This window comes from Mastomys coucha, unplaced genomic scaffold (assembly GCF_008632895.1).
Source record: "Mastomys coucha isolate ucsf_1 unplaced genomic scaffold, UCSF_Mcou_1 pScaffold4, whole genome shotgun sequence".
Lineage (NCBI taxonomy): Eukaryota > Metazoa > Chordata > Mammalia > Rodentia > Muridae > Mastomys > Mastomys coucha.
In genome coordinates this window covers 13,331,016-13,344,695 of record NW_022196910.1, presented here as the reverse complement: position 1 = coordinate 13,344,695, position 13,680 = coordinate 13,331,016, and the positions used below count along the sequence as shown (strand labels likewise).

At 39.7% G+C, this 13,680-nt stretch overlaps 1 protein-coding gene across 2 annotated transcripts in view; it reads left to right on the top strand.

The window, feature by feature from the left end:
- Positions 1–3,435: 3,435 nt before the first annotated feature.
- Positions 3,436–13,680, top strand: part of Washc4 (WASH complex subunit 4) — a 50,818-nt gene continuing 40,573 nt past the window's right edge. For both annotated transcript variants that reach the window (XM_031348932.1, XM_031348931.1), the window contains exons 1-6: positions 3,436–3,587; positions 6,235–6,374; positions 9,004–9,057; positions 9,143–9,208; positions 9,822–9,867; positions 10,419–10,486. In XM_031348932.1, coding sequence (XP_031204792.1) covers positions 3,527–3,587; positions 6,235–6,374; positions 9,004–9,057; positions 9,143–9,208; positions 9,822–9,867; positions 10,419–10,486 — 435 coding nt within the window. In that variant the 5' untranslated portion in view covers positions 3,436–3,526. The remainder of the gene's footprint in view (positions 3,588–6,234; positions 6,375–9,003; positions 9,058–9,142; positions 9,209–9,821; positions 9,868–10,418; positions 10,487–13,680) is intronic.

Genomic DNA, 13,680 nt, shown 5'->3' with positions numbered 1-13,680 from the left:
AAAGAGGTTGAGACGAGAGGCAGGCTTTAGGTGACAGATAATAAGGAAGGTTGCATCAGTTTTATGAAACCGTTTTTCTTGGCCACCGTGATTGTAACAGGGGATCCAACAGCTCATGGTTGGACAGTCACCCATCAGGTTCTTTAGAAATTCTTCCCCCAGAAGTTTGCATAGCCCTCTGTGCAAACCCTGGAATCTGGCAGAATATTTTGTGATTATTAGGCAATCATGGATGTATAGGTATAGACCCCTTCCTTTACGACCTCCTGGCTTTATTAATTTTTTTTTGGTAGGGTTAACGTAAGACCCTATTTTATTTTAACACTTTACTTATCTATGTACAATTCAAGGTGTGCATGTGGAGGTCAGAAGACAACCTTCAGGAGTCAGTCCCAGGGATTAAATTTAGGTCATCAGGCTTGGCGGCAAGCCTCTTTACCTGCTAGGCCATTCTACCCTCATGAGACTCCATTTTGATCCTGACAACTTTTGCATTTTATTTACAACTTGAAAGTCATTTAAAAAGAAGATTAATTTAACCTTTGACTGATTTAGAACAAGAAGATCAGAAACAGAAGACTTTGCCAGGGTACCCAGCCTGGAGTGGGTGGGCTGTATCTCTGCTTACTAAGCCATGGATCTCATACAGGGTGGGAAGTAGGTTTTGGAATGAAGTACCCAGAAATCAGTTGTGGATTCAATGATGTTTTTTAGATGTTCATGTAAAGGTTCTGCGTGGAGAGCTCTTGGACCACCTTCTAGGAATTTGGCAGGAATTTGACTTTGGGCGAGGACAAGGAAGTGGACTCAAGATAAATACAGATGAGTTCTTCATATCTTGGCAGGTCTTGTTAAGACCCTGAATACAGTAATCATGGGACCTTCGTTTATGTTTTGTTTGTTTGTTCCTTGACTACTTTGGTTTTTTAAAGAAAATTTATTTATTATTATATCTAAGTACACTGCAGGTGTCTTCAGACACACCAGAAAAGGACGTTGGATCTGATTACCAATGGTTGTGAGCCACCATGGTATAAAAGCAGACTGGAAAAAAAAAAAAACAAAAAACCTGCTTCAGCTTCAGCATTGGCTGGAGTCATGTTATGGTGTTGTCTAAATGTCTTTTCTTTCTTAAACCCTCCCTCCCTCCCTTGAGACTCTGTTGCCTGACTGAACTGGCTTGGTCATTCCTATGGAAATGTCTAGTTGAGATAGCATGACATTATGGAGTTCCATTTAAAGGCCATATCAACCTTGGGTGGTAAAGAAATGTTTTCTTAGACTCTTGGCCTTCCCCCAAGTCTTTTCTTTTTACAAATCATCATGCTCTGAATTGTCCACTTTTTAACTTTTCCCCAGATTTTATTTCTGTTTGCTAGAAAAAAGCATTTTCTAATTTCATTACAATGCCAGACATGGTGGCACATGTCTGTAACCGCAGCACTTAGTAACTGGAGGCAGGAAGATCAGGAGTTTAAGGCCAGCCTAAGCTAGATAGTGAGTTCAAGGTTAGTCTGGGCCACCACAGCAAAAAGCTCTCTTGTTATAGATCATGCAATGAGCACAAAATATATGCTAGTTATTAATAAAATATTAGTTCTTTTATTTAGAATTCTAAATGTAAGCATCTAAGTCACAAATTATTACAAAAGGAATTTTGAAATAATCTTTAAAAAAATCCTGCTGTAGTAATTAATTGCTAACTTTTTAAAGCCTGGGGCGAAGTCTCTGTGAGATGCTTGCTAATGACCAAGTGGGTCAGTGGTGCAATCACCATCACGGCTGTCTGTTTCCTCTGTCACATAAATCCACTTCTTGTGATAACAGCCATTGTGTTACGTATAGTTGTCTCCTCCCAGGCTAAGTGATCTTCACAGAGTTGCTTCTTCCTTTGCTCACTGCGCACCTGACCTACGCTAAGCCAATGGGTCCAGTCTTCCCAATATCTGGGTTTCTGAGATTGGCTGGAAAATGTGCTCAAGTAAAGAAAGGCTAATCACTGCTGGCAAGACTTGATTCTGGGACTTTTGTTCGACTTATCAGTTCAGCGTGCTCTTTTTCTCTCGTGGGCTGAATTTAGTCTTGTGATAATGTGGGCCCGAAGCTGCCAACAGCTACCATATGGAACCTAAAGAAGGCTGCCAGAACAGTGCAGAAAGTTCCAACAGGCCATCCTGAAGCCAGAGACACAAGAAGTCTACTTGTGTTTGTCAGCTGTCACTGTAACTAACGCTTTTGTTAGAAAAAAAAAGCGTTTCCTAATTTCTTTACAATGCCGGACATGGTGGCACATGTTTAGTAAAGCACTTTACAAAGCAAAGATGTTCACTTGTGGCTCAGATCTGTAGAGGTTTCCCTCCATAGCCTTGTCAGAGGCCCAGGAACAGCAGGGACACTCAGCTATGATAATGCGATCTTGTCTCAGAGCATGCTCTTCAAAAGAGCATTCTATATTGATTTTTGGTACTTTATAATGCAAATAACTTAAAAACTCTGCTTGAAAAAGACTCAGTTAATAGACACAAGAAAAATTTAAACGCCACTTTGTATTTATGAGCACCTACTCTTTCCCAAGTAATCCGGTCTTGTTTAATGAGATTTGAATTGTTCCTATGCATTTGCAAACACATGAGCATATACATATGTTTATATCGATTGTAGATGCAACAGCAAATATTCATTGTTCTAAAATCGCCTCCTCTCCGTTTGTTTTCTTTCTTTTTAAGTGCCATTGAGACCTATTTTGTTTTGTAGCTTTCTAGGAATTCAGAGTATGGTTGTCTTAAATTTTATATTATTACTTTTTGATGATATTTAGACTGCTCTCGTAGCAGTACTCACTAAAAACCGCCCGGATATAAAGCTTTTCGCGTAGACGTTAGGATAAATGTAGAACTCCGGATAACAGTTCCCACCCCACCATCTTAAAAGCAAGGAAAGGAAGAACAGTGATCTATGTAAAGCAAACCCAGTAGTGAGATTGCTAGGTGGCGTTCTTGAAGTCATTACTCTTTTACATACACAGGTCTTTTCTCAGCAAATAATCTGCACAGGAAGTGCAAGGGGGGATCAAGGAATCGCGAGGGTAAAGGCAGAAAGGGAGCTGGTGAGACAGGCATCTTGGTTCATGGGCTAGGGTGGCGTCCTGGTGAAGTACCCGGTCTTTGCGTTGGGCCCCACCCGGTTATTTCCATTCTTTTTAGGTTAGACTGAGAGAGTTACCCCCTAGGATATTAAAAAAAAAAAAAAAAAAAGTCTAGAGAAACTGAATGTGCCCTGAGGCAGCGAGGCTGGGGAAAGGATATAGGATGCTAAGAGCAGCAGTCACTATGGCGGCCGCGCCGGGCATAAGCAGACGACTCGCTTTCCCAGCGGCTCCCGCGGTCCGCAGGGCCGAGAGTCCACTGGCTCTGGCGCGCGGGGGCGGGGCCGAGGCCGGAAGTCACGTGCAGTGACAGCGGCTGGGGTGAGGCCCGCGTCGCGGCGGTGGCTGCTCGGGGCTGTGTCTGTGGGAGGTGCCGCGGTGATGGCCGTGGACACTCTATCGCCCGACTGGGACTTCGACCGCGTGGACGACGGCTCTCAGAGTAAGCCCCGGAGTCGGGCGAGGCGGGCCGGGCGGCGCTGCGGACGGAGGACGGCGCGGGGCGGCGCCGCGCTGCGCAGCCGCCCTCTCGGGACCCTCCCGTGGGGTGGGACTGTGGCGTACTGCGTGACCGTGGGGTCTCGTCTGGCCCCGCACTCGCACCCGGCGTCCTTCTCGGTAGCGACGACGGGCCAGCGGCGCCGCTCCGTGGGGCGCGCCGCGAGAGGCCAGCCTCCCGGGTTGCCCATCCCGTCCCGGGGTTTGCGCCAGATGCTCAGCCTTCAGTTCTAGAAGAGTCTGGGTTCCCGTTTCGGTTTCCTGTTTTTCTTTGCTTCTCAAGCCAACTTTTGAAGTTTGGATTCACGTTCTTAGAACCGCAGAAGATAGCGAAAAGCAGCTCTTTAAAAAAAAAAAAAATCAGTCAACACGGGAATATCTTATCCCTTCTCGCCCTTTATTGATTTTTATATAGCTGAAAAGGTTTTAAAAATCTATTTTATTTTATTTTTTAAAATCAGATCTGCTTCGCAGTTGACTCATGAAGTCAAGTCCGAGTTTATGTTTAAAATTCAGCAGAATGGTCAAGCCAAACTAATTAGAGAGACTCTGGAGGTTGATTTGTTTCTTTTTTTCTCTTTTCTTTCTGTGTGATAGAAGAGAAATTGGGGTGAGTTGTTTGAAGATTTTTCAAATGGCTGCCTTTCCCAAAAGTAGGAATGCCTTTAAACATAAGTTACAGCTGCATTATAAATTATTTTACAGAGGTACTATAACGTACAGACTTCTATGTAATCGGGTTTTATTTGCCTTTACTTCTAGTTGAGCTATGTTCAAGGTGCTGGGCGGTTTTTAGGAAACATTTCTTAAGGTATGGGTCTTACTCAGCATAAAGAAAAATCTAGATGGAAGGGCAATAACCCCAACACTCCTTGTATTTTTGGTTTTAAAGTGAACTGCATCTAGTCAGGTGTTCAACCCACACCCACTTTGTGCATTGAGGTTCCTACTTTAGTATCTGACCAAAGTTGGAATGAAAGTATACTTGGTTCCAGCTTTTAAGTGGAATAATAATCAGTGGGCATTTTTTAGATGCTCAGGACTGGGGAAGGGAGTGGAAACAGGACGTGAGTGAAGACACAATATAAAAACCATGTCTGTATAAAAATGCCACGGTGAAACTCATAACGTTGTATACTGACTTTACAAAGTAGTAAGAAAACTACAAGAAATGTGGTTTGTTGGTAGAGAGCCATTGGTTCTTTGTCTCATTCTTGTACTTTAACTTTTATGAGTTCACAGCTATTTGTTATCTTACTGGCAAGGAATTTAGTGTTTCTGTTGCTTTTATGCTGTCATTTACCTAGGTCTAACCAGGTGATCTCTTAGCATGTTTTTCTAGTACAGTCTTTAAGAAACCATTTGCTGGTCAAAGGATTCTTTGGTCATTTCCCATGTAATAGAGTAAGGCATTAACGCAGGGTTGTTAGCAGTAGGTAAGAGATCTCTGTGTGCCTGGTTTCCATTAATTTTGGGGCTGTGAATCATATCTAGACTAATTGTTTTCCAAAATTATCTAAATGAGTGCTGTAATGAGACAGGTATCTTAGTGAACTGAATTGATGTCCCTGATTCACAGCCCCAGTTCAAAGTAGAGGACAGATGTCTATATTTCATACAGTGTGAGTCAGAACATGCTTTATTTCTTAATAGCTCCACACTTCAAATTTGAAGGAAAAAGCATTTTTTTTTTAAGAAGACAAAGACTGAGTAAAGTTATACACATCGGTAAAAGAAATGAATTAGAATTGAATTTTTGGAATAAGTAATAATTCTTAGGTATTAGGTGAAATATTTTTTAATTTCAGTGAATAGGTGGCTTTTTCCAGTGGCTCTAAGCTTAATCTATTAATATATAAATTCTGTAAGTCACGGCTGCCTTTTTAAAAATATTGTTTAATTTTACACATGCACAGTGCCTGCAGAGGCCTGAAGGTGGTTTTGGATCCCCTGGATCTAGAGTCAACTGCCACGTGGGTGCTGGGAACCAAACTCCAGTCTTTTGGAAGAGTAGCCCGTGCTCTTAGTGGGCAAGCCCTCTCCCAGGTCCCTTCAGCCAGCCAGTCTGTTTTATCCAGTTTTTATATCTTGATTATAATAGTAGCTAAATAATTGAGCAAGTAAAGCATTTGGTAAGCTGGGCATTATTCAAATGATAACATGATGTAGTAGGTTGAAAGCCTCCATGTAAAAAGATTTGGATGTATTCGCAATATTTTACTGTGTATAGAATTAGTCAGTCTTTTAAAATTTGCTCTGTAACAACACAGTTTGTACCTACTCCCAGAGTTGATGGTCTTTGTAACTGTTTGTGACTCAAAATGATAGTACAGGATCTGGACCCAGAATTGTCTGAGGCATGGTTAGACGCCCCACAGCCTAAGGTAAGGGCTGCAGCCTTTCAAGTACTTGCACATATTTGGAGAAGATTCAACGCTCAGTGACTTTTCAACTTTGGAACTTCATTTCCAAGAAGTGAGGCATTCTATAGTAATAATTAACAGTGTTTTAACTACAGTTTTTAAGATTACTTGAAACTAGTATTCTGCCATTTATTACTTGTAATTGTAACATTCTGTTTTAAAATTTAGAAATTCATGCTGAAGTCCAGCTTAAGAACTACGGGAAGTTCCTTGAGGAGTATACATCTCAGTTAAGAAGAATTGAGGATGCCCTAGATGATTTGATTGGTGATGTTTGGGATTTCAATCTTGATCCTATAGCATTAAAGGTATGAGTTTATTCATTAAAAATATATGTATAATATATGTTTATTTTAGGACATACTAACTCTTGTGTAGACAATATGTTTTCATTTAAAAATCTAAGAGTGAATGAAATTGGTAACTCCCTCCACCCTGTTAAGCTACACAGTTTTAAAAAATTGTTATCTGAAAGAATCACAAAAACTCAAAATGTAGTAACACAAACTCCAGTCATTTGACCAGTCCATTGTTTTTTATCTTCAAGAAAATGCAAACAGCTAGTTGGAGCACATTGGCTTTGTTTCTCTTTATTGTGGATAAAAAAAATATACAAAGTCAAATATACAGATTTTTGTTACAGATTTTGAAGGATCGCTCATTGAGTTTTGCTGAATTACTGAGCTCATCTACCTCATATTCAAATGAAGATATAACATACTTCTTTCATTCATTAAAAGTACTCTTTAATGACTTGAATGAACTTTGGGATCTTAATGTGGGAATGCTTTTTTTTTTCTCAAGATAAGGTTATTTTGTGTAGCCCTGGCTGTCCTGGAACTCATTCTATAGTCCAGGCTGACCTCAAACTCAAGAGATCTGCTTTTGTCTGCCTCACAAGGGCTGGGACTAAAGGCCTGCTCCGCCACTGCCTGGAGTGGGAGTGCCTTTTTCATGTATGTGAGTAAAGACCCTTTGAGGCATTGGTCTGTCACTACTGAGTGATAGATAATAGATAACATATACTGAGCACTCCTTTGCTACCCACTGCCTTAAATTGTACACTACCTTTTCTTTGTTTTTTGTTTTTGTTTTTGTTTGTTTGTTTGTTTGTTTTTTAAAGATGTAACTCATAGACATTACAGTTTACTTTTTTGTATGTGTTTTGGGACATGGCTTCCCTTGTTAGCCCTGGCTGGCCAGGAGCTCACTCTATAGCCCAGCTGGCCTCAAATTCACAGCCGTCCTTCAGCTTCTTGAGTGCTAGAGGTACAAGTGTGATTCATAATTCTGGGCTTTAGTTCACCCATGTGTATTGTACAGCTTGGTGGTTTTAAAAAAGTATATTCACAGAATTCATTGTCCATTGCCATCATCCATTTTTGAACATTTTCACCTAAAAAGGAAATCCTGTATCTAAGTCAAGTCACTGTCCTCCTCACCCCCGTCACAAGCATCCTCTACTCACAGGCCACCCATCAGTTACTCCATGTCTCTGTGGATTTCTCTCCATTAGATGTTTTGTATAAGAGATCATGTGGTATGTGAGCATTCATGCCTGGTGTTTGACTTAACCATGTTTTCAAACTCATCTGTGGTGTAGCCAGTGTTTTTTAAACTGATGAATGGTGTTTCATTATATGGAACCCTCTTGCCAAATAGTTATCCATTCACTGCTGGATAGACATTTAGATTTTTCCACTTTCAGCTGTTAAAAATTTTGCTGCTTATGTGTCTTAAGTTTTTATGTAGACATGCTGTCATGTTGCATACACACACACATACACACTCAGAAGTAGAATTATTGAGTCCTCTGGTAACTATGTATAACTTTCTGAGGGTTTTATTTTACACATACTTTGGCATGGTGTGTGTGGAGAAAGAGTACACCTGTTAGAGTTGGTTCTTTTCTTCCGTATGGGTCCTAGGCATTGAACTCAGGTCATCTGGTTTGGTGGCAAGTGCCTTTTTCCATTGAACCATTTTGCTGGCCCCTTTCTCATCTTCCAGACTATTTCCTGATGTGGCTACACTATTTTATATCCCTAATAGTAATAAATAGGAGTTTGAGTTTCTCTACATTATTGCCAACATTTAAGATCATAACCATCCTTGTGAATGTGACATGATACCTCTTGGTTTTGTGAAAGATTTAAATTGTCTCAGCTTTTCTCTTCTACCGATAGACGCTTTCAAAGCTCTCTCTATCCTTGTATACAACCCTTTCCCTCCCTACTTGCTCTGGGATCTGTCTTTAGTTCCTTTATTGGGCAATTATTTTGTGTTCCTGTTCTGCAAGAGTCAAAGACTCAGGTAAGATCTCTATAGAAATTACAAAGTATATGATAGAAGTTTTTTTTAATTTATGTATATACTTTATTGTTAATAGGTAACTAAAAGAAAGGTCTGTTTTTCACATAATAGAAAATTAATTTTAGGTGATAATCAGGAAAGGTTTATGAACAAGATAGAAATGGATCTGATTTAGATGATAAAAATGCTCACACTGTGTTTTGTTTCTGAGCATTGGGTTTGTTCTTTTTTTCAGTGTACTGCTTTGTAATAACTCCAGTTTGGCTCTTTTAGTTACAATAGTTTATTAAATGTATGTTTACATAACAATTTCCAAAATGATGGAGCTCACTGTTAGCGTGTTCTTAGTGTTTTCACACCATTGTGTCCTAGAGCGTGGCTAGAACCATCATAGAGTATTTTGTTGTGTTGAAGGTGTTTCCTCGAGAGTGTAATGTACTCTCCTTTTTTGAGATTATCGTAAACATAATAGTTGAGGTGATGGTAATATTGAATATAGAGTCTCACACAAGTTAAATGTAACTCATTTAATCCCATGTATTTAGAATTTCAGTGGTTTTTTGTTTTTTGTTTTTTGTTTTTGTTTTTCAAGTTAAGAACTGCTCTTTCTCTTTGTTTCTGTAGCTTCTGCCATATGAACAGTCTTCCCTTTTGGAACTCATAAAGACTGAAAACAAGGTATGTTACCCTTAACCTAAAGTGCATTTAGAAGATGCTCTCACTGGTTACAATGTACTCTTTCTGTTTTTACTTACAAAACCAGGTCCTGAACAAAGTCATCACTGTTTATGCTGCACTTTGTTGTGAGATCAAGAAATTAAAATATGAGGTAATTGTTTACATTCTTTGAGATCATTTAAAAGTAAATGTAGTTGTGGTGTGCAGTAAATATTGACCACTAAATGACCCACTTAAAATGCTAGTGATGCTAGCAGTCCTAATAGTAAGGGCTCCGTACTGTGACCCCAGCATTCACTGAGTACCTATGTGCATTGGTGACTCAGGTGACATGGCAGGTGAGGAAGAGGTGAAGAAATTGGGGCTTCAGCGGGTGTCACTATAGTCCGAACACCTCCAGAATGGGCAGTGATACATGCTGCATGGAACTTTCTATATGGGTTTGGAACCACTGAACTTTGGTGGACATTAGTAGACATCATCCTTTCTCCTCTCCTTTTTATATTCTGTAACTGCTGACTGATGTGGGAAGATGTGGGTGATGAGGTGGTCACATGACCAAGTGAAGGCTGAAGCAGGAGGCTGAACTTTCAGCCTCAGCACTTGCCTTTGTTACTGTAAAGAGAAGCTGAATTTATTTGAAAGCTGTTTCTAAATTTTGAAGAAATCTATCTGTAAATGATAGAGTGTCATGTTTTTAGAGAATTAAGAGCATAAGAATTTGAAAGCAACCTTTTAAATTATTTTAATTTCCTTTAAAACAGGCTGAAACTAAGTTTTACAATGGTCTTCTGTTTTATGGTGAAGGAGGTAAGTCAAAATTTTAGAATTGCATTTGTTGTTCCCTTTTAAGAAACTTTAGTGAACAGAAAGCTAACAGACTCTAGAACTCACATGACTGTAGAGTGTATAGAGAAACAGCCAATGCATTTAAATAGTTTATTTCTTTATGTGTGTGTGTTCACAGAGCCACCCTGTGGGTGCTGTGAACCTAATTCTGGTCCTTTGGAAGAGCAGCCAGGTGCTCTTAGCTGCTGCGCCATCTCCAGCTGCTAACCGTGTTTCTTTGTTGTTCACTGGTTTAGTTATACAAGTGAGGAATGGAATGGTGAGACAGCAGCACATTGTCTAGGTCAATGATGGTCAGTGAGGACGCCCTGTGTGGACCAGAGCTTTGGGTCTGCTTGGCAGTGAGGCATGGCTGTTTGAAGGTGTATATAGTTCATGACATGTCATTTTTTTCTTTAGTGTAAAAGTCCAGTGTTTTCAGTACTGTGTGTGAGTGAAAGAATATTACCCTTTTTCTTTGTTGCTGAATTTAAATAAAAAGCCTGAAGTAAAATTGATGCTGCTTTTTAAAGCTACAGATTCCAGCATGGTGGAAGGTGACTGCCAAATTCAAATGGGGAGATTCGTTTCATTCTTACAGGTAACTCCTTTTTTTTTGTTTATCTCTTTAAGGTAACTGCGTTTTACTATCTCTCAAACTATTTATTTACTTATTTGAGACAGGGTCTTATTAGGTAGCCTTGGCTGTCTTTGTAGACTAGTCTGGCCTCAAACTTGTAAGAGATTCACCTGCCTCAACCTCTTCCCATCCTGGGATTAAAGGTGTGTAGCACTAGTCATGGCTGAACCTTTTAAAACTTTTCATCGAAATTACACATAATTTAAGGTTTAGAACTTTCAATTGCTGAGGACTTGTGCATTCTGAGAGTGAGCCATTTACTTAGCATGAGGTTATAGTGTAGGAGATCATAACTTCTAAACAATTTATAAGGGATTTTTAGGAGAATAAGGTATCAAGAGACCTGAACAATTCAAAAGTTGTTTTAATATATTTTTTATATGTAATTTGTATAATTTCATTTATGAACAATTTATAATCTTTTTTTAACTTAAAGATGTTTTTTGGGGGGACTGGAGAAATGGCTCAGTCATTAAGAACACATACTACTCTTCCAGACGACTGGGATTTAATTCCCAGAACCCACACATATGGTGGCTCACAACTGTCTATAACTCTATTTTTTCTTCTTTTTTTTGGTTTTTGTTTTTTTTGTTTTTGGTTTTTTTTTCAAGACAGGGTTTCTCTGATAACTCTATTTCTAAGAGATCCATTCAGTACTCTCTTCTGGTTTGGGCACTAGGCACTCTTGATGTACAGGCATACATGTAAACAAGACCCATACACATAAAAGTAAAATAAAATTTTAAAAAATGTTGTTTTTGTGTGGTAGAGGTAGCTCATTGTTTACGAGCATGTACTGTTTTTTTGCAGAGGACCCTAGTTCAGTTACTTGCGCCCTTATTGGGGGATCATAACTACATGGAACTTCATCTCTAGGGATCCAATGTCTGTGGTCTCCATGGGCACCACCACACACATGTGCATACATATACACAGGCACACACATACACATATGCTTGAAAAAGAAACTAGACTGTTTTGAATTATTTTTGTTATTTTAAACTATGCACGCTTGGGAAAACACATCCACATCCACACACATGTATGTGCACATGGATACACACATGCACGCATGCACGCACGCACACACGATTAATCACACGAATTGGAAAGCTGGAAGAACAAAATAGTGAAGACTTCCAGAAGAAGCAGGTCACATTTCCTCCTCTAGGGACAAAAGAGAAATGGTTATGTTTGTGAGATCGACTCTGGCAGCTTAGGGAGATAGTCTTCATGTGACTAGTGCTCACACCTCTGAGGACGTGGACCTGGATGGATGCAGCTACCTCTGAAAAACAGCTTGAGGTTAGTTAGGCTGGGAGTGCTGAAAGAATCGGTCTAGCTCTCTGCTGCAAGCTGCTGCTGTAGGGGTGAACTATAGATTATCTGATAGAAACAGGAGAGACTGGGAAGGACAGCCTTTGCTGCTTTCCTGTCACGTTGTTGGAATCTGACGGGAAGGCTGCTGCAGTAATGTGGTTTAAAGAGTCAGTGAATGTGAATTTTTCCTTTTAGTTATATTAAATTTGTGTTTCTGTTGGTGATACTGTATTTGGTATGTATGGTAAATGGAGCTCTCAGCCATTGTGCCACAATCCGCTAGGAGCTACTGATTCAAGCGACAAGAGTCTAGCAAACGTGACCTTTTCCTGTCCGTTCCTTGGTGTAGGGGTAGAGTCTGCTTCCTCTGGCTTGCCTCTATGTTTTGTTCATTTAGCCTTCTATCTTCTCTGTACCAAATTACCTATGTGAGATGCCCCCTTGTAAAGGAAAGTAAGTGGTATTGATATATATTTACATATATAACTCATAATGGATTACAGATAGTAAGAAGGTTACTGCAGTAAAACAAGTTAACATGTCCATCATGTCACATAGATGCTTATGTCACTTGCGTTGGCAAAAGCTTTGATGATTACGAAGCTATGATACTATGTATATAATACATAATTATGTACAAATGGGTATTATATATGTAGATTGAGAATCACTAGTGTGAAATGCTACCAGACATAAAATTGTTTGAATATTAGTAAAACATCACCAATGGAAAATTCTGTACCCCAAGGCAATAATTATCTATAGACTATATGTTTAAATGAATTTTGTGTTTAGATTTTTTTCTATTCCCTGGCTAAGATATTTTATCACCTATGTGTAGACACTCTTGGATGGAGAAAACGCTGCAGTGAGCAGTACTTGTGGTCTGGAGCATTTAGACCGGGTGCTTAGCTTATCCAGGATAGCAGTGTCTTCTGTCTGACAGTCACATGGCTGCTGTATCTGTATTTGAGCTCACTTTCTCAGTGTATCTTTTCCCACTCTTTCACCCTTTCAGTGTTGTCTGTTTCCTTGCATTCCTTTAAGACCTCATGTAGCCAGTCATGTTCCATACAGCAGTGTTGGTGCCACAGTATGTGTATGAGAGTGCCTTATATGTTGATTGTCCAAGAACAGAGTGCCTTTTTTTTTCTGAGACAGGGTTTCTCTGTATAGCCCTGGCTGTCATGGAACTCACTCTGTAGACCAGGCTGGCCTCGAACTCAGAGATCCGCCTGCCTCTGCCTCCCAAGTGCTGGGATTAAAGGCGTGCGCCACCACTGCTCGGCCAGATTGTCTTTAAAACAGCACTGTGAGCTAATGATGCTCCTCAGGTGTCTATGGGAAAGCAGCAAATGGGTGTATCTAGATTCTGTTTTTTTTTTTTTTTTTTTTTTTAAACCATCTGACAATCTTTTAATTGATACTTTCTCTGTTTCTGTCTCATGGAGCCTTTATGTATCTGCACTGATTTCTGCTTTTTTGTCATGCTTTCTGTTTTTTTATTTTCCTGTTACTATTTAACCCTCAGAAGTTTAATAACAAATGTAAAACAAGCTGTTTGAATTTAGACTGTTAGGTAGCATATTCAAGATGCCTGTATTGCAGCACTCCCTGCACTGAAGGCTGAGTTAGGATCATGAGTTCAAGCCTAGTCTGGCCTATGTAACAAAAACCTGTATGAAAAAAATTCTTTGACGTTCAAAGACTTTAAATTGTGTTTAGGTTTCACTGATAACTGTAAAAGTTCACTGTCCAGACATCATCTAATGTATTCCATGAGTGTGTGTGTGTGTGTGTGTGTGTGTGTGTGAGAGAGAGAGAGAGAGAGA